Source organism: Schistocerca piceifrons, unplaced genomic scaffold (assembly GCF_021461385.2).
Source record: "Schistocerca piceifrons isolate TAMUIC-IGC-003096 unplaced genomic scaffold, iqSchPice1.1 HiC_scaffold_2512, whole genome shotgun sequence".
NCBI classification, from domain to species: domain Eukaryota; kingdom Metazoa; phylum Arthropoda; class Insecta; order Orthoptera; family Acrididae; genus Schistocerca; species Schistocerca piceifrons.
In genome coordinates this window covers 91,707-112,429 of record NW_025728457.1, presented here as the reverse complement: position 1 = coordinate 112,429, position 20,723 = coordinate 91,707, and the positions used below count along the sequence as shown (strand labels likewise).

Here is a 20,723-nt window from a genome sequence, read left to right as displayed (position 1 = left end):
GATTTTTCTCTCAACATCAGAGCGAACAACACCCACAAGCCTGTGACACCCAGAGTGACATCCTAGAATGCAGTATGGGGTCTGCCGTTTGAACACTACACAGGGTAGCCTGCTATGAGGCACGAGGGAGCTGTCTGCTCACTGGAGGAAATTCACGGCCATCATCAGCTGCACCACTGTGGGGTCATCACTGTCGCAGCCAGAGACTGCTGACAGCGGCATTGAGTGACCCCATATTCAACCATGCTCCTTGCACTGTCAGCAATGACAGATGTCTACTATTTCACATGAGAGGCAATTGGAAGCCTCTACCAAGCTGTTCCTGATGTACTATGGCTTAGGGCTGGAAAAACGAAAGGAATTAAACATATCTACAGTTGCCCTGACATCTCATTTCACTCTCCACATGCGACAATCCAAGAGTCATGCAACACTGATGTCAGAACTTTGTCATCTCTTTGTAGGCCTATGTTAGAACCTACACCTTATGTTACAGTGAATCAAAAACCAAAAAAAAGAAAGAAAATTCTTATATTTTGGTCATGGAAAAGGCATCTGACAGTCGTGAATATTATGAAGTAGATTTTATTGCAAATAGAGAACAAGTGGATATTTCTATGCTTAGAGGTAATAGAAGGCATGATTAGTTTGAGACTGTTAGATGTGCACAGTGTAACCTCAAGGGTTACTTAAGTGCAATGTTTGAAGTCACTTCTAGGAAAATGTTACACATGTAATCACTTGGGACAAACAACTAGGCAGTGCTGGAAGTCAATACGGCTCATAATTACACATAAGAACAAAATTAATGTATTTTGTCTTCTTGTCTTGTGAATGTTAGTTCTCGAAGTGAGTGTTGTCAAGGACGAAGCTTCAATAGAACCAGACACATAAGGTGTGCCATAACTAGAAGCAGAATGCATTTTGTTACAGAAGGTAGCACAATTACCAGCAGATAGTAAAGAACTTAGTCGCCTGACACGATCACAATCATTCAACAGAGTGTAAATTTGTCAGATAAAAGTTCAACTGTTTAATTGCTCCTTACCCCTGATAAAAAAACCAACAATGAGCAGGTCTTCACCTTCGATATTTGGCTCAGATGCAAGGTTGGTCTAATGAAGTATTATTTACTGTTCCAAAGAGACGAACAGGGGAAGTATAAACATATTTATCGTATACAGGAGCTCTGAAGGGAGCCACAACATTCCAAGAATTTAAAGAAGGGTTATTCAAAGATATATGGAGCAAAATATTGCCAAACACTATAGGGAACAACTAGCGGCAATAATTAAGAAAAATACAAAAACTGTGAAAGAATTTGCAGATAGGATGAGGAAAATTAATGCATTAGGGTAGGATGCTGAGGTCAATGATATTTTGCAAGAAGCAGAGCAGAGGGTCTCCAATTCTTTTTTATGTGGGCTGCATGCGGAAATGTCAGAATGTGTGTGGACAGGGTGTCCGAAAGATTTGCGCACAGCAGTGCGGTTAACTACAGAGTGTGAGGAGATCAATTTGTCGACTGGAATGCAGGGCACATGGACAGTGTTTGCAGCTAACATAAAACATTTCAAGTTTGGGCAAACAGGCCATGTAACGACAAAGTGTCCCCAGCCTCATGGTGATGTGAATAAGTAACAGTTTTAAAAGTAGAGGAGCAGGGAGAAGTGAGGTATTTAACACTAGCTGGGACCCCTGGTCCACCTATGGTCTTCTTAGTAAGACTAGATGCTACAAAACTGTATGCAGAAGTGGATGCGATAAGAAGAATAGTAGGGAAAAAGGATTCCATGATATTATGAGACACAGGAGAACATGTTTCAGTCACCAGTAGTGATTTGGTGGAATGTAAGCAATTGGACCCACCACAGTACAGACTGCGAGGAGTGGGAATAAAGACATCACACCATTAGGACAGTGGACTTAGGCATCCACCTGGATACGGCTTAATTGAAACAATAATTACAGATTGTGGCACACTAAATTGAGGCCTATGACATGATTCTGGGATTAGATTTCTTTTATCAGCATTGTGCCATAATCAACTTCCAGCTACACAGGGTGGAAAGTGGCAGAAAAATGGTTCAGTTAGGTTAAGTCAAGGTAGAGAGGCGGCAAGGAGAGTGCTGCGAAAGGTGAATCAATTAAACCAACAACACCCATAGAAAGACTTTATTCGCATGATTATGTATCTAAGGGTCCTGGAAATTACTTTGTGTCACTGTTGAGTCTAGCTTGCCGGTATGAATTTTGTGTGTGATGGAACCATTAGAAGAGAATGAAGTATTAGATCAGGTGGGTTGTTCATTTAACAGAAATATCATGCACATATCTGTTTCTATGTACCATTTCAGCACATAGGGCATATGATTAACAAACCATTTGCTAATTGCTAATATCTTGGAGGAAGAAGGATGGGACATGTGGGGGAGTCAGCCATGGAGAACTGCCAGACATCACTGAAGCTGTATGAGGACCAAAAGTGAAGCCTCTAGAGGGAAGCAATAGGGAACAGATGACAGAACTACTTCTGGAATTCAGTGATTTATTTTCTCCAAAAGGACTATTATCAGGTACGCTTATTACACAACACTACATACCTATAGGAAATAAATCTTCAGTCTACCACAAGCCATACAGAATAGCTAGGTACTTGCACCCACTTTTGGAGTTATTAATCGATCAACAGCTGAAAGATGGAATAATTGAAGAATGTAATGTCAACAGTGGGCAGGAATAGTTCTGCAAAAAATAGAGGTTTTGGTATGATTACAGACACCTAAATGTGAAAACCATAATGGATGCCTACTCTTTCCCAAACATCACAGAAATTATGGATAATTTAGAGCTATGCTAATATTTTTAACAAAGGATTTGACGAGTGAGTATCACCAGATAGAGCCTGCACCGCAGGACTGACAAAACAGAATTTCAGGCACCCTGGGACGACTACCTAATCAGACGGATGCCATCCTCATTAAAAATGCACCTGTAACATTTCAGAGATTGTTGGACGCAATACCCAGAAGTCTGAAACAATGGCAAAGCTCTGTGTATCTTTGTGAAATAATTGTCTATGGAAGTGATATCAAATAGCATATGCAGTGGTTAAGGGAAGTATTCCTAAGGTTAGATAGCATACCGAGGACATACCACAAGATGGAGTTAAGACAGACCCAAGATTAATTAGAGCTGTATGGGAATTTCCTGTACCTTAATCTGTAAAAGAGTTGCAATCATTATCGACTTGTGAACTATTACCAGTGGTTGATAAAAGGATATGCCGATATTGCCAGAAGGTTACACAATTGTTAAAAGAAGGGTACCAAGTTTGTATGGTCAGAACAGTGCCAGCATGCTTTCGAGGAGTTAAAAGAAGCTTTAAAATTGAGTCCAATTGTGCCGTTTCCTGATTTTAATAGCGAATTTGCTTTATTATGTGATGCATGATAACCATGCAACAGGCTGTGTCTCATCAGAAGAGGTGGAATGTGCAGAACATTCAGTAGCTTATGCTCAAGGGAACTGAATTCTGAAGAATGAAATAATTCCACAATGGAGAATGGGATGCTAACCTTATTTGCGGACTCACGTATTTCAAATTTTATCTGTACAGTAAAACATTTAGAGTAATAACAGCTCATGTGGCATTAAAATGGTTGTTGGGGTTAAAGAATCATTCCCAATAGGTTGACATGATGAACAGTAAGGCTAAGCGAATAAGATTTTGAACTTATATATAAAACTGAGAAGATGCATGGAAATGCAGATAGCTGAAGTAGAAAAGCAGCAGTATTCATATTACTCAGAATATCAGGGAACCAGAAACCCAAGTAGAGGTCTTGAATAGGGAAGTAGTTAATAAAACGGCTGCAGTCCATAGAAGATAGTGTTTCAGCTAGGGGTAAATTTGTTGCAAGAAGGGCAGTATTTAAAGGGTCTAAGGAAAGTACAGAAGGAACTGTTACTGAAGATGAGGTTGGTTTCAGAACCTGAGCACAAAGGCTTGCCCTTTAATTTGGAGTAGCTGCAGCATCAGTGAGAACTGATGGAAGAAAAGTTTCCATTTCCATTTCTGTAACAGCAGCAGGGAAACAAGCACATCATGAGTGCTACATAATTTGTGCATAACTCATCACATGGGGAATACTAAAGAAATTTGTAAGAGTAAAAACTCAGCGACTTATTAACTGCAAAAGACAAAGGAAGATATGTAGAAATGGAGGAAGCAAAGTTACAAAAATGCCACTGAGAGAATCATAGTCTGTCCACGTATGGTAATATGAGTGGGGCAGGATTCCTGTGCAGTGAAATTGCTAATGGGACAAAGGAGGAAAGAAAATGCAATTAAAAAGTGGTCCAGCCAGAATCGTACTTGCAGCAGGTCAAGGCACATGGATTGTACCCTAGCTTTGAGAACATGGTAGTAGCAGATAGTTGTTGCAAGAAATGGAGGGGTACATCAAGGAGGGTAGAATGAAAGGTGAATGCTTTCTTATTAAATGGAACAGTATTCAACATAATGGGGCCTACTTTCTGCCTGTCCACCGTGGCTGCAGAGATAACTCACTTTAGTATTTCCCAGCCACATTTGTACTGGCCAAAGGAGCCCATGGAAGCGCCACATGCCACAAATCTGAGAAGCTTATATCAAACTCTAGAGCCAGAACTAATGTTATCTATAAAAACACTTCTGAATCAGCAGGAGGGACCAATCTCCCTGGAAACCTTATGCAGCGTGTAAATTCATATTGTGAAAATCAGCACTGGAAAGAGACAACACTGACTATTGTCATACTAACCACCACAGCAGCACTCGTTCTGCTGAGCCTGGTGGTGTTCCGGTACATGAAAAACAAAGAACACCACCAAGTTCAGACCCAGCCATAGTTCAGATTCCACCTCATTGGATAATTGAATCATAAAAGCAGCAGAATGAAGCAGAATTCACAGTGATATAATATGAAGAATAACTGATTTATTTTCGCTTTTAAGTGAGGAGTAGAGAGTATGAAATGATTGTGCAAGAAGCACAGTAACGAAATTAGTACCATGGTGTTCCAGTTAAGGTTCAGGGCAAGGGGGTCTATGGAAATGTGTAAGATTCAGTGAAAAGGTTCAGGTAACTAATTGTTAGAACGATTCTTAAGAGGGAAAATAACGCTGGAAATAATGGTCGCCAGTAACACTGATGTAATGGGTAGTTTAGTTTGGTCAACCTGAGAGACAGTCTTAATTAAAAGGTCAATGTAGTGTATCGACCATCAATGGTAAAAGAATACGCCAGAGCAGAAGAGAGTTGAAACAGAGCCAGCTGCAGACGGGTGAGAGTGTTATGCATTGTGAAGCAAAACATGGACAACTTGCTTTGCAAAGCAGAGCCAGCTGTGCATAGTATAGCAACAGCCAATGCTGCAACATGCTAGTGGAAAGACAGAAGCTTTTCATCACTTGCCACCAGAATACTATTTATAACACATGCCTTAAACCCTAAAGAAACAAACTGGAGTGCCGAAGTACTCAGCAGTTTGTATACTACATGATTCTTGTCCCACTATCACAGCCTATGCCACATGACTGTGACACACAGAGTGACATCCTGGAATGCAGCATGGGTCCAGCAAAAAGAATGCAAGACAGGGCAGCCTGCCCTGAGTCATAAGCAAGCTGTCTGTTCACTCTAGATGCTGACTTCTGTGAAGATGTGTCAGAGCTAGACATACAGCAGTCTCCAACAATGAAGGCCACTCCGCCAAAGACATATGCACACAGTTTACTTTGATACAACATGTCCCGTGGATGATGCAAGCTCATATGCCAGTTGCCATGCAGTTCTAAGGCAGTCTGTTGTGACCTTGCAGCAAAATAATGGTGCTCTCTTCTGAAGTCGCACATGGTCAGCCCTGCCCTGGACTTTGGGATATAGTTTCAGTCTCTATGAGCTGTCACCCCATCCAAGAAACACTGGAACAATTCACACAAATCCATCAGCCCACATTAACTTTTTACTGTCCTGCTTCCTTTCTTCCTACGGCCCTCCACTGCCGAGTCTGGTAGGCATTTTCTCTGTGTCATACTGCACTGTCTGTAGCTGTGTACACAGTTACTGTGGATGTGGGGTTACCCAAAAAACACTACCTCATTTCATACATGCCCTGACATCATTGGCATAGTTCTCAGTTGACCGGAATGCCATCTTCCATGCAGAACACGATCATACAGACATCTGGTTGACAGTATGTAGGACTGTATCATGAATTAAGCACAGGACAGGGGTGTTGTTTGCTGCTTTAATTTTGGATAACAGTGTAGTTTTGGCCATTTTGCATTCAGTCCTCAATTTGCACATTGAGTCTTCCTCATTATTTTCAGTTCTTCCTTACTAGCAAGCCAATCACGAATGGCTCTTTCTGGTGGAGGAGGACCTAAATGTCACTCAGCTGCTCTGTTTCCATATTGTTCTGCATATGCTATTACCTTCAATTTATAGCTCACATCATATGAAACCTCTCTTTTTTCCATTAGGAAACTACTAAAGAAAATACTCTTCTGTTACCGATAATACAAATGACTTTCAGTTCAAGTTCACTGGCACTGTAGACTGCAGTGACACATCATAGGCTAGACAGTGTTCTGGGTTTGTGATGGTAGGGCAGGAGGGACAGTGTTAGCAAGCTTGTGAAGCTCCACAACTCATGTTCATCGCATCGGTGCACTGCTGCTGCCAGTTGAATCCAGTGTTGCCAGATAGATAGGTTCCCAACAGCATTGAATATATGGCCTGTTTTTTAAGCCTGGCAGGAATTTTACATCAAATAAAGGACATTTTTACATTTTGAGTAAAAGACACACCTGAATGTTGCACGAAATTTTTTGAAGATAAAAGTGTGTCTTACTCCATAAAATATGGAGTGCTTTTGTTCTCTCTAAAATATAAGGCCCAACTGACGATGTTTCCTTGTGAGTGACACTCTTTGGGTCTCAGTGACCTGCCCTTCTTTCCTAACCTTCCTCTTTCCAGATGAAGGAACTAATCATTCCCTGAGCTAGGGAAGTTGCTTGTACTTTTGTGTGCGTGCATTGTCAGTACTAGCTATTCCACCTCCTGAAGTTAAGTCATGGCCAGCCATTTTGTCTGACCAATTTGTAGTTTTGAGTCATTCCAAAATGTAAGCACAAGAGTAAAATATAATTTTCTGAACCTTATCTTTGTTTTTTGCATCATGGTTTAGCTGTAGTATCTATTTTCCTGTCTGGGGAGGAAAAATATAAATAATTTCTCACATCTATTTTTTGAAAGTTACAAGTAGAGGTTACAATGATATGAAGACTGTCATAACATACCATACCTAACTTACTGATCATTATGACACTTCCTGTGTGCTGATTTAAACTGCATACACCATGTTACAAAATACATTTAGTTTGGCTACAGTGTTACAGGCATTTTAAGTTTAAATTCATCATGTTTGCGGCCAGATTTGCAACTAAAAATACTGATTAAGTTGTGATATCCAAAGAAGAATTTAACGTCAATGATTCTTACTACACAGAAGGTAGGTCAGGAACAAAGTTTACATTTTTTGTTAGTTAAATTCAACCTAAACAATTTTTTAAACAAATGTACTGTAAAGAAAAGAATTTATGGGGAAATTATTTTGTGGATGAAACAATAAAAGTTTCATTTGCTGAATAAGTTACAGAGTAATACATCGGTATATGAAGGCTGGTGCATTGTTACACATTATTAATACTAGCTTTTTGTTAAAGATAATGGATAGTAAGTTTGAGAGAGAGAGAGAGGGAGGGAGAGGGAGATATATATATATATATATCTATATATATTACAAAACTATATTCAAATCAATTACAACTGATTCAATTCAGAGAAAAATATAAGAAAATGTTACAAGACTTCAGAAGAAAGGGAAGAGAGCAACTTAGCAAATGTCTAGTTTTAAAATAAAGGAAAAGAGGAAGAAAGAGTTGTGAAGAGTATGTACAAAGAAAGTAAATGCAAAACCACTCTTGTCACTGGAGTGTAACAATCAGAACCCTATTTAGGTTCATACTAATCCGCATAAACTTCACGAAAATCAGTAAAAAGATAGTTACATCCACGAGCGCAACATGGAAATATGCGGTAACAAACAAATTAATTGTTAAAGTGCAACAACTTCCATAATGTTTAAGGAAACATAAACAACACAAACTGAATAACAAGGTTTAAGAAGGAGAGAAGCTAACAGCTGAATTTTTTACAACAGAGATGACAATCTGTCAAGCACCTGACGGATGGCATACTTAATTATTTAAAGATCCGAAGACTAAGATGCACAAAGTGCTGCAAAAACACTACATAGTATTTTCACCTCAGGGAGCTTATAAACAATGTTATGCAGACAAAGAAATGGGGCAAATAAAAAATACTTTCATTCATTACACATTTTGTTGGTTTTGAATACACCTCGATGTATGTATGTATGTATGTAGGTGTCATGCCAACTATCTGGTGAATGCACTGGCAAGAGCGTTTTTTCTTGAGGTAAGGAGTTACTGGGACATGTGGTTTACTGTTAATTCATGTATACTATGAACTCGTGTAAAAAGTGTAAAAGCTGTAACTCCTAAACTTCACTTCACATTAAATAATGAAGTTCACTGACAAAGAAGTAAAATGGAAAAATTGATTGATGTTGACAGGCAACAAAAATATAAAGAAGTTAATGGTACCATCACTGATGTTGTATCAGAAATTGATAAATTTTATATTTAACATTTCACTGCTTCATGAAAAACTCACAATCTGCTGAATTAGGGATATGTGCAAAATCGATCTCTCAAATCTGGAAATCTACAGACAGACTTTGTAGATAATGTTTCTTTGATTAATGAAGACAAAAGTTGAAGTGCTCATTCATCACATGCACAAGTACAGTCTTCACAGGTTGCGCCTGAATGCTGCAGGAATATTTAATCATGCCACCATCACCAATGAGATCTAACACATGAAACAGTTTCTGTTGCTGTGTTGTCACATAAATAATAGCTGATGTAAAGATGATCTCATGTCTCCAAAAAATTTGATAATTTTTTGAGATGGCTGTACCTACCTATTTGAAAACAAGTACACGATATCCAGTTTGTGATTGAAAGTATTTTAAGTGGAAATGGACTGCTATTCTTTACTGCATGTAATGGTGAAGTTGTGACAGATGCTATTGGTGGTACAATGAGGAGAGGAGTGTGGAACCAGATGAAACAAAGAAAATGGCATGCTGGCTGATTTTTATGAATGTGCACAAACTCAGATTCAAGGAAAAACTACGTTTTATGGTACTGGAAGATGGTTTCTGGACAACTGCGTGAGCATAAATTACATTCAGGTCAAACTTTTTGCTCATATTCAAAACTATTATTATTTTTTACCTTACACTATCATAATACTGTTGACCCAACAACCCTGAAGGTTGAAAAAACCAAACTACTTCTCATATCTAAGGATGCCGGGTATTCCGGTGGAAAGTGGTTCTTGTGGGGATCAAATGCTGCAGATGAAGACAATTGCAACAGATGCTTGCAAAGATCTGCATGTTGATCTGATAAATCCTGGATTGTTTGTCACTGTAGAAATTTTAAATAAAAGAGGTATAAAACAATATCTATGGCATCTCTGGCTATGGAAATGTTTTTGAAACCCATTCCACAGGCTAAAATTTTTTCACACAATACAAAAGTGACAGCACTTTTTGTTAGAACTGAACAAATCTGAACATTAATAAATCAACGAATGATTATTTAAAAAGCAACCGATATTTCTTATGTGTTTAGAATTGGGAAATACGACTGAGTTGCAACATGAATCTTTTAAGAAGAAAATGTAATATAATGAAAAACTGAAAGACTTGTGTGTTTAAATCATATGATTTATGTATAGTTTTAGTTTCTTAGAGTATCCAAAATTGCACTATGAATGACGCTATTTGTGCGAGCCATGTATAGAATCTATGGTGTCCAAAATGCAATTAGTTTTTGACTTTCATCTTCACGATTACAAGTTTTAGATACAATTACTGCATGCCTAATGTAACCCATTCCGTATGTATTTTTATTTTAAAGGAAGGGTGCAATTCAAACAATTTCTGATTTAAATATAATTTTAAAAAATTCTTTCAGGAGCTACCTTTAATTCCACACAGCCAACTGTGTGAACACATCAATCATTTAGAAAAGGAAATGTTACTATAACAATTAATGAAACTCATTTTTCATGTGTGTGATTGTCCAAGAGGAAACTTGGAATTACTCTTTCCTCAGCTGAATTCTACTTTTGATTCAACTGACCATTAATGAGTAAGTATACTGTTGTACTCCATTAAGAAATAATTGTATCTTTATCCACTGCAATTACCAGGCCTACTGATTATACAACAAATTCAAATTATTTACAACATCCAACATCAATTGGTGGATATTTAGTGCTTCAGTCATTTCTACACTGAAGTAAACAAATTTAATAACTAATTTACAGATTCTGTCAATTCTTCATTGAATTTTTTCATATGTAATTAGTATTAGAAGCTATGCTCATTTTTTGATAATATTTCAATGAACCCTTTGGGTTGTTCATTAAAATTATTTAAACTAATACCGCAGAACAAGAGTAATTAGCTTTGATGTTGGATAACTGTCACAACACAGCTGACCCTGACACCACTACTCAAATGTCCTGAGAAACCACTGTGCATATGTTACATTAACCTCTCAACAGAGCACATCATTTTGTGACAAGAAATTAAAAATCTTCTGTCATTTACTCAGCCATAACCTTACTGGGGGATCAGAATTATTTTGAGAAAATATTAAATTCTTTATAAACTTGACAACTAAAGACAATATGATTCATCATTGAAGACTTAGCACACATCGAGTTAACTGTGTTGCAAAAGATATGTATAATACTAACATCTCTATTGAGACACTGGGCTTAACAGACCAAGTATTATTTTAAACATTATACATACTGGTTAGACAGAGATGAAAGGAAACACAGTTTACCAGTAAAATGAAAAAAGATAAGGCATATGTACCCTTTTGCAGCAATTATTTGGTTGGTATACTGTTCATGGCACTTTCTGTAATTTTAATTTATAACAGATACAAATAAGAGAAACTTAAATAATCAACAAAATATTCTCCTTCACTATTTACAACAGTCTCTGAATGCTGAGATGACTTTCATTCTGTAACTGTAGAAGTCACCTGGTTTTAAGGCGAAGAACTCATTAAGCAAGGCACTGAGCACATTTTCATCTGGAAAGGAAGTTCCTTTAAGGCTGTTTGATTGAGAGCAGAAAAGGAGAAAATCTGAGGGTGCAATATCAGTTGAATAAGGTGGGTGTGCAATGACCAACCCCCAACTCCTGTGTACAGTTTTTTGTCAGTCTAGCAGATTGTGGGCAGGCATTTTCCTTGAGTACTGTCTTCCTGGTCATTGTTCATGTACAGCATCTGCAACCAGTCTCAGCTGTTGACAGTAAATGTCAGTAGTAATCAGTGGTTACATCTCAAGGATGCAATTCATAGTAAACCACACAGAATGTACATTATCTTTTGTGGATGCTTTTTGTTGATGCTTTGTTTGGGCTCAACCATTCCTTTCTTTTCCTTATTTTAGCACAAAGCTACCATTTCAGATCAGCATAATGATACAGGGCAGGAATGATTAGTGTTGTTCACATACAACTGATTAAAGGCAAGCAAGAATGTGCATATGGCCTCCATTTTTGTGATTTTGGTTAAGTGCATGTGGTATCCACACACCCTATTTTTGAGCCTTATCCACTGCACACAAATATCAGAAGGTCATGAAATGACCACAGTTCATCGAATTTGCCAGTTCTCAAGTACAGTGACATGGGTCATTGTGAATTAATGCATTTAAACGATCTCCATCAAACCTTGAAGGTAAGTCACTAATGGCAAAAAAATTCTCCCTAGAATGAAAAAACAATTTTCTTGACTAGCTCTGTCCAATGGTATTAAATACAAACAGGATGCAAATGTTTCTGGCTGCCTCCATTGCTTTTACACCTATATAGAACCCAACAATGCTCCTCTTTCTCCACTTGGCACTCCAATATCTAGTGGCCACAGTTCCACTTACTATATTCAAATGACAAAATGACAATATGTAGACTCAAAGAGCAACAGTGAACTACAAATAAAAAATGACAATTGATTATCAACTTGTGCACCAGCCTAATATTTAGGAAAAACTGAGATAATATCAGGTCATGAAAACAATAATTTCTTAACAGTAGCTGAAAAAACTAGGGGGGGGGGGGGGAGGGGGGAGGTGACCATTGAAATTAGTTACATCAGACTCAGTCAGGAAGTGTATACTTGACCAGACATCAGTTTCATCAGATGAATGGTCAAATCAGTCACAAGAATCATCTGCTGATAGAAGCAGGAACTCTTCTTGTTAAGATTGCAACAATCTAATAACTAAAATATTGTGCTGACTTTACAGCATGACTGAAATATGCAGTAGAAGTGGAGAAACCTTATTGGCATCACATTACAACCTTCATCTCCCTTTAGTCAGGAAATACAGTGTTATGGTGTTAAAAGAATTACACTTACAAGAACGGAATCTTAGCTTAGCAACAAAAACTGGGTCGTAGTAATAAATGATGCCTTGGGAGGAAAACTGAATACAAAATGGGGAAACAATACATACAATGTCCCACAGGGCTCAGCATTTGATTTATCCTGACCTACATATATGTTGTGCTAAAACCATTGGAGATGCCTTCTTCAAAATCTGCAATGCTTGCCAATAAGTACACTGATAATCAGCAAACACACTCATACTAAAAACAGCCAGAAGAATAATGGATCATGCTTGCAACTGGTTTACAGGCAACAGAATAAAAATTCAACCTTTAGACTTACATAAGCACACATGATGCAACTCCAAACAAGTCCAAATGGCTTACAGATACAAGGAGATATCAATTACAGGCACTGGATGAGGATTTATGAGTTAAGTTCTTGGGCATTTGGATGGATATTAAATTAAGGAAGCACCAGCATGAGAATTAGTTAACCAAAAAGCTCATATCTCTCTGCCTTGCAATTAATGAGTGTTCTTCCAGAGTGTCAACTTGCAGAAATGCTTCCTAGCATGCTTTCACTCAGTACTACCCTATAGTATAATCTTATAGGACATGGCAGCTATAAACAAATTAGTATTTATCCTATACAAGCTTATAGTACGAATGATGTGATGTTGACAACTAAACACCTCGCATAAACCTCTTCACTGACCTAGGGGATCTTGCACCTACGTGTCACTATGGAACTACCTATTGGCTTGTACATTAAGTAACAAAAATTTTATTTATTTGCAGTTGGATTTCCCAGAAGATATTTCCAAAAACAAGTCAAAACTCCAAGAGATGCTATCATAATTGCCTCAAGGTGAGCAATGCTGAGGGGATCAACCTGAGAAGTTTACCATTTTCTTGACCCCATTTCAATTGAAACCCAAGCAGACACCAAGGAATTGTACGCAGTATGTATCATTTAGTGTGTGTACAGTAATGTCTACTTCTTCCAGTAGCAGGTTGTTTCTAATTACATTACATGTTATAAAATGAGTCTTCAAGGGATGACCTGAACTGCTAGCTGCAACATTAATAAGGGTAATGTGCTGTGCAACATGGGACAGGAAGTTTGTAGGTAGTGATCATGATTTATTATCAAACTTATGGGATTGGCACTGAACTGAATCTGAAGAGAAGGGAATTCTGTAACAAACTGAAGAGAGTTGACAATATTAGAAAAAAACATAGATCGACCAATCTCTCGATCTCTTTTACTGGCAGGAGTTTGTGAAAGGCTCCACATATGTGCCTCCTCTTCCAACATCATTGGATGAACTATGATACTACATGCCAACAGCAGTGAGTTTCCTAAACTGACACGGTTGCAAATGCATGGATCAAGTCTATAACATGGCTGCTTAAATGTGTTGAAAAGAATTTTGATTTTTGTGATCAGTAAATGATGAATCTGATCCTAAACACAGCTGTGAAAACCACCTTAAACCACATGTGCACACACATGAATTGTAAGCAATGGGAAGATCATATGGTTCCTTTGTAAATAAAGGATTTGCAAGCATATATAGAAGTAAAAATCCGACACCAATTCTGTACCTTTATTTATTACAATATTACAGCTTTGTGAAATCTGATGATTTTAAACATCCTGAAGAATTGCTTATACAGGTATAGTTTCTTTCAGTAAAATATGATAATTTGCCTTGATGGGTTGCGTCTTATTGAACGTTTCAGAAATTTTTCCATAAAATTAAATTTGCTTTCAACACTGTAACCTCTGCTTTGGCTAGAGATGGGATGTGAATGTTATTCATTTGTTCATTCCTTGATTTACACATTGCATTCCATAAATGAAGATGTGGATGGAAGTGGGGTGAGCCAGTCTGCAAATCTTAAGGCAGAAGCTCCCACAGGAAATTTACCTCTGAAGTATACTGACAACCAGCTGTTTGTGACTAGTGCTAATCTACTGACACTGCTAATTATGGAAACTGCTAATGGATTATTTTGTATGTAAATGTACATTTACTACTATGTAAAATATCACTGTTGCTCCTACTACATTAGTCAGCTACTTATTTTACCTAATATCTCCACATACATCGATACTCCGCTATCCAGCTAATGGCGCACTGGGAAGGGTACACCATAACCCTGCTGGTCATTTTCATTCCCATTCCACTCGCAAATATGAGGGAAAAAGACTGTCTATGTGCCTCCATATCAGCCCCGATTTCTCAAATTTTATCATCATAGTCCTTATGTGCAATGTATGTTGGAAACAACGAAATTGTTTAGCAATCGGGTTCAAATGGCAATTCTCTAAATTATCTCCATAGTGTTCCTCCAAAGAACATTACCTTCCTTCTGGAAGTTCTCATTTGAGTTTCTGAAGCATCTCCATAACACCTATGTACTGTTTGAACCTACCAATGACAGATGTGGCAGCCTATCACTTAATTGCTTCTCCAGCAAAGTATTACTTTGCTATCTTGCTAGCTTGCTCTAGCTTCTCATGTATTTACCTAAAAAAGTTCACAATTTCACAATTAATACAGAATATTGCTGACCATGTGCCAGTATCAAAATGGTCAGCCCAATTTATCTGCATCATTAAGCCCTAGCATTTTATGCTCCTGAGACCACAAACACTGCATGTCACTAGCTGACAGAGCTAAGATGTTCACTGCACAACTTCATGTACTTCTCAGGATCACTGTTATCGTCACACATCCTATTTGTAGATTTGCTCAGGTGTCTACCACTATTTAATCTAAGTTACATATTTTCAAAGCAACAAGTGGGGTGGGGGGGAGGTACACATCAGTGATTTCAGTGCCAACCACATGACATGGTTTTCCAGACCACACAACCAGAAACACACTGTTCTACACACTTGCTATGGGAGCAGCACTCCATGAAGTGGACACTATCCCTGAACCTCTGGCCCTGGTGCCATGGAGACATCTTGTTTGACCTGTGATCTCTTTGACTGCATACGAAGGCCACTATGGCCTTTTGTATTTTCACGGTAAGTGGTCACCAACTACAATCCAGCCACTTTGACAACTACAGGTATGCCCTAGGACACTGTACTGTTCATTGTTTTGGCCTAGCTCCTCATTTGCACATCCCTGACTACTATGTGTGGCATTCTCATTTCTGTAAAACCCTTCTTGTGGAACAACAGTACTACTGTTTCACTTACTGTCCTGTCTACTTGTGATGCCAATGCATCCCTTTAATTTGTTTAAAATGGCATAACATGAGTCAAAGTCTTGGCCTGTTACCTGTGAATCAGCTACACTCCTTTACATAATGTGAGCTGTCCCTAGCATGATCATTTGGTTCCTTGACCTGTATGCTTGTATCATCACCACACATTTCTGTGTTGAAGAAGCCAACATTTTGTGCCTGAAGAATGCTTTGCAACTGCAACAAGTTTGATTATGAACAATGAGATCAAGAGCAAGCCAGTACCTAACCTTCTGCAATTGTATGTTAAATGTTCCCCAATCATTGTCTAATTTCATTCCTGTGACATATTTATCAATTTGAGCATCTCTTTACCTTACTAAGGTCATAAATCATATGTAAAAAATTTATCTTTCTTCTTTAGATCTGCCAGGACTCTAATGACAAGGTCATACATGGCTTCATCTATGTACTATCATTCACCAAAAGCCATATACAGAGTTATTCTATTACTGAAAATTTTATAACTAATACAACAGGCACCACACAAGCTGCCACAATATATACAGGTTGTGGCCAAAGTATCAGGGCTGATCTACAACACACGAATTTTATCTCTCTTTTTCATAACCCAAAATTTTTTTAGGTCAAATGTAAGAATAATATTCACACAAAAGATAACAGCCAATGATCTGTTGAATTGCATTTATCAGAAGTTATTGAAAGGAGGAATATTTCTCAAATGACCTACACTATTAGAACTTACACTTCACCTAAATGTGAATTTTGCGACCATCGCACACAGCCATTATACAATATAGTTGATACGAACAAGGGCTACATAAAACAAGATTATACCAGTCACCAATCCCCTTCCATTTCTATTTCTATTTAAAAGAGTTAGCACATAACAGGTGGAATGAAAGTCAAGTGCAGAAGTACAAGAATACTCTACAATTATGAACAGCAACAAGTTCCAAAAAACTGACAATCTGCCAATTTCACTGCAATGCATCTTTTACTCTACAAACTTAACAAAAGACTTATTACTTGACTACAGGCAATATATCAGACATGTAAATACTTACAATATTCTCAGTTACACTCATTTCCAAATTTAATTCAGGATCCTCCTTGATAAAATCAGTGGACCACGATATTCCCAATGGATCTTCAATGGACTGAAAGAAGGAAACATTCTGTGAATTATAACTGCTTGCTAACTTCTGTGTGTATATGACAGCTCTACCTATTCCTTTCTCATGAGTATCATCCAACTTTACAGAGATTCTTATCGATTGGGAAGAGTGAGTGTCAGAATGCATCCAAATCAGTTCTATTGTCTCTAATTTTGCTATCAGCCATTGTGTAGTATTTATTTGGCATACTTTCTCTTTCTATTCCTGTCACATAATCCACTCTGATTTCAAAGGCACTATGGGATGCTTTATCGGGTGGTCGTACTCCAACATACGAACTTTATATATGAGTGCAGCAACATTTCTAAATTAAGCTCAGGTAATAAATAGATGCAAATAATCTTCCAGCTGTAAACCCATAAACAAGAGGACTTTTGTTCATTAATCAAATGAATATGGCATTCCACACATTATCAGCAAAATTTACCAAATTTAATGCTATTTACACCATGTATTTTCAGTGCCTGCTCTTTAGGAAACAATTAAAATTTATATCATTTGTACTGGATGAAAATCATACAGAATTACATACAGCGAAAGCAGGATGTCAGTAATGATGTAAATACAACAGTGAATAATGACTGGGAACTCTACAAAATACCAATCACATATCATAGTTCCACATCATCTGTTATAGCACTGTGACACAGAGGCATGTAACAAGATTAACAATTTCTTCTCCCTGTCGCCGTTGGATAAGCAGCTGCCAGCAGCAAGTCGTATACTCTTAGCTTACTTATTTGTTACATAGTTTAATTCTTAATTTCTTTGCATGTTTTTGGATACTTGCATTGTTTAATTCATAAATTTCGGGCGTATTATAGTATTTGAGAGTTGTAGTATCGCGGTTTAGTATTTACTTCGTAGATTCTTACTTATATTACATGTAAGTTTCGTGTAGGAGGTGTTATTTCGAGTTTTAGTTACTGTAATCATAAATTCAGGCAAATTGTAGCGCGTCGTTAGGCATTTGTACAGGTTAGTTCATATATTCTTTGCGTGTTTCTTTGTTGTGTCTTTGCGTGTTATCTAGGCACAGACTCGTGTTTCAGTAACTGTTGTTCAACATCAATTAGAATGGACAGGGACTGTGATTGCTGTGTTCGGATGAGGGCTGAGTTGGCATCCCTTCACTCACTGCTGCAAGCGGCGCTGACTACGGTCGCGCAGCTTGAGGCTGTTGCCAATGGGCACCCTTGTGGGGAGCCGGACTTAGGTATCACGGGGATGTCAACCTCGTCCCGTCTGTCCCCAGATCGGTCTGCCGCTGTGGTTGCCCCGGTTGCTGCCTGCAGTGGGACTGAGCCCTCGCCTGTGGTTGATTGGGAGGTTGTTCCAAGGCGTGGCAGGCAGCGAAAGATGTCCCCGGAGGCTGACCAGAAAGCCTCCCCGGTGCGTCTGACAAACAGGTTTCAGGCACTGGCTCTGGCTGAGCCAGATGCAGCTGCCTGCCCTGTTTCAGAGGATGATTCTCGGCCTTCAAGGTCCAGGCAATCGCAGAGGGTGAGTTTATTGGTAGTTGGGAGCTCCAATGTTAGGCGCGTAATGGGGCCCCTTAGGGATATGGCGGCTAAGGAGGGGAAGAAATCCAGTGTGCACTCCGTGTGCATTCCGGATGGAGTCATTCCTGATGTGGAAAGGGTCCTTCCGGACGCCATGAAGAGCACAGGGTGCAGCCAGCTGCAGGTGGTGGCACATGTTGGCACTAATGACGTGTGTCGCTTTGGATCTGCGGAAATTCTCTCTGGATTCCAGCGGCTATCTATTTGGTGAAGGCTGCCAGTCTTGCTTACGAGATGAAGGCAGAGCTCACCATCTGCAGCACCGTTGACAGAACCGACTGCGGACCTTTGGTGCAGAGCCGGGTGGAGGGTCTGAATCAGAGGCTCAGACGGTTTTGTGACCATGTTGGCTGCAGATTCCTTGACTTGCACCATAGGGTGGTGGGGTTTCGGGTTCCGCTGAATAGGTCAGGAGTTCACTACACTCAGCTGACAGCTACACCGGTAGTGGAGGCTGTGTGGCTGGGCGGTTTTTTAGGTTAGAAGGCCTCGGGGAAAGTACGGGGTGGGCTGCAATCTCAAAGGGTGCATGGCAAATACAGGACATGCTTGGATCAAGGAACAGTCAGAATCGTAGTTGTAAATTGTTGTTGTTGTGCTGGGAAAGTCCCTGAGCTACAAGCGCTAATAGAAAGCACAGAAGCTGAAATCTTTATAGGTGCAGAAAGCTGGCTAAAGGCTGAAATAAGTTCGGCAGAAATTTTTACGAAGTCTCAGACGGTGTTCAGGAAAGATACGATTAGGCAGAATTGGTGGTGGAGTGTTTGTGTCTGTCAGTAGTGGTTTATCTTGTAGTGAAGTCGAAGTAGACACTCCATGTGAATTGCTATGGGTGGAGGTTATACTTAACAGCTGAACTAAGTTAATAATTGGCTCCTTCTACCAACCTCCAGACTCCAATGATATAGTTGCTGAACAGTTCAGAGAAAATTTGAGTCTCGTGACAAATAACTACCCCACTCATATGGCTATAGTTGGTGGGGACTTCAACCTTCCCTTGATATGTTGGCAAAAATACTTGTTCAAAACCAGTGGTAGGCAGAAAACATCTTCTGAGATTGTCCTAAATGCTTTCTCTGAAAATTATTTTGAGCAGTTAGTCCACGAACCCACGCGAATTGTAAATGGTTGCGAAAACACACTTGGCCTCTTAGCCACAAACAATTCAGAGCTAATAGAGAGCATCATGACTGATACAGGGATTAGTGATCACAAGGTCGTTGTAGCTAGGCTCAATACCGTTTCTTCCAAATCCACCAGAAACAAACGCAAAATAATTTTATTTAAAAAAGCGGATAAAGTGTCACTAGAAGCCTTCCTAAGAGACAATCTCCATTCCTTCCGAACTGACTACGCAAATGTAGACGAGATGTGGCTCAAATTCAAAAATATAGTAGCAACAGCAACAGAGATTCATACCTCATAAATTGGTAAGAGATGGAACTGATCCCCCATGGTACACAAAACAGGTCTGAATGCTGTTGCAGAGGCAACAGAGAAAGCATGCGAAGTTCAGAAGAATGCGAAATCCCGAAGATTGGCTAAAATTTACAGACGCGCGAAATTTGGCACTGACTTCAATGTGAGATGCCTTTAATAGGTTCCACAACGAAACATTGTCTCGAAATTTGGTAGAAAATCCGAAGAAATTCTGGTCGTATGTAAAGTACACAAGTGGCAAGACGCAGTCAATACCTTCTCTGCGCAGTGCCGATGGTACTGTTACTGACGACTGTGCCGCTAAAGCGGAGTTAATGAACACAGTTTTCCGAAATTCCTTCACCAGGGAAGGCGAATGGAATATTCCAGAATTTGAAACACAAACAGCTGCTAGCATGAGTTTCTTATAAGTAGATACCTTAGGGGTTGCGAATCAACTCAAATCGCTTGATTCGGGCAAGTCTTCAGGTCCAGATTGTATACCGATTGGGTTCCTTTCAGATTACGCTGATACAATAGCTCCCTACTTAGCAATCATATACAACCGCTCGCTCACTGATAGTTCTGTACCTACAGATTGGAAAACTGCACAGGTCACACCAGTGTTTAAGAAGGGTAGTAGGAGTAATCCATCGAACTACAGACCTACATCATTGACGTCGGTTTGCAGTAGGGTTTTGGAGCATATACTG

At 39.0% G+C, this 20,723-nt stretch overlaps 1 protein-coding gene across 8 annotated transcripts in view; it reads right to left on the bottom strand.

Annotated features, from left to right (window-relative positions):
- Positions 1 to 20,723, bottom strand: part of LOC124743702 (zinc finger protein 708-like) — a 116,293-nt gene that overhangs the window by 39,571 nt on the left and 55,999 nt on the right. For all 8 annotated transcript variants that reach the window (XM_047248877.1, XM_047248873.1, XM_047248878.1 and 5 more), the window contains one exon: positions 16,919 to 17,011. In XM_047248877.1, coding sequence (XP_047104833.1) covers positions 16,919 to 17,011 — 93 coding nt within the window. The remainder of the gene's footprint in view (positions 1 to 16,918; positions 17,012 to 20,723) is intronic.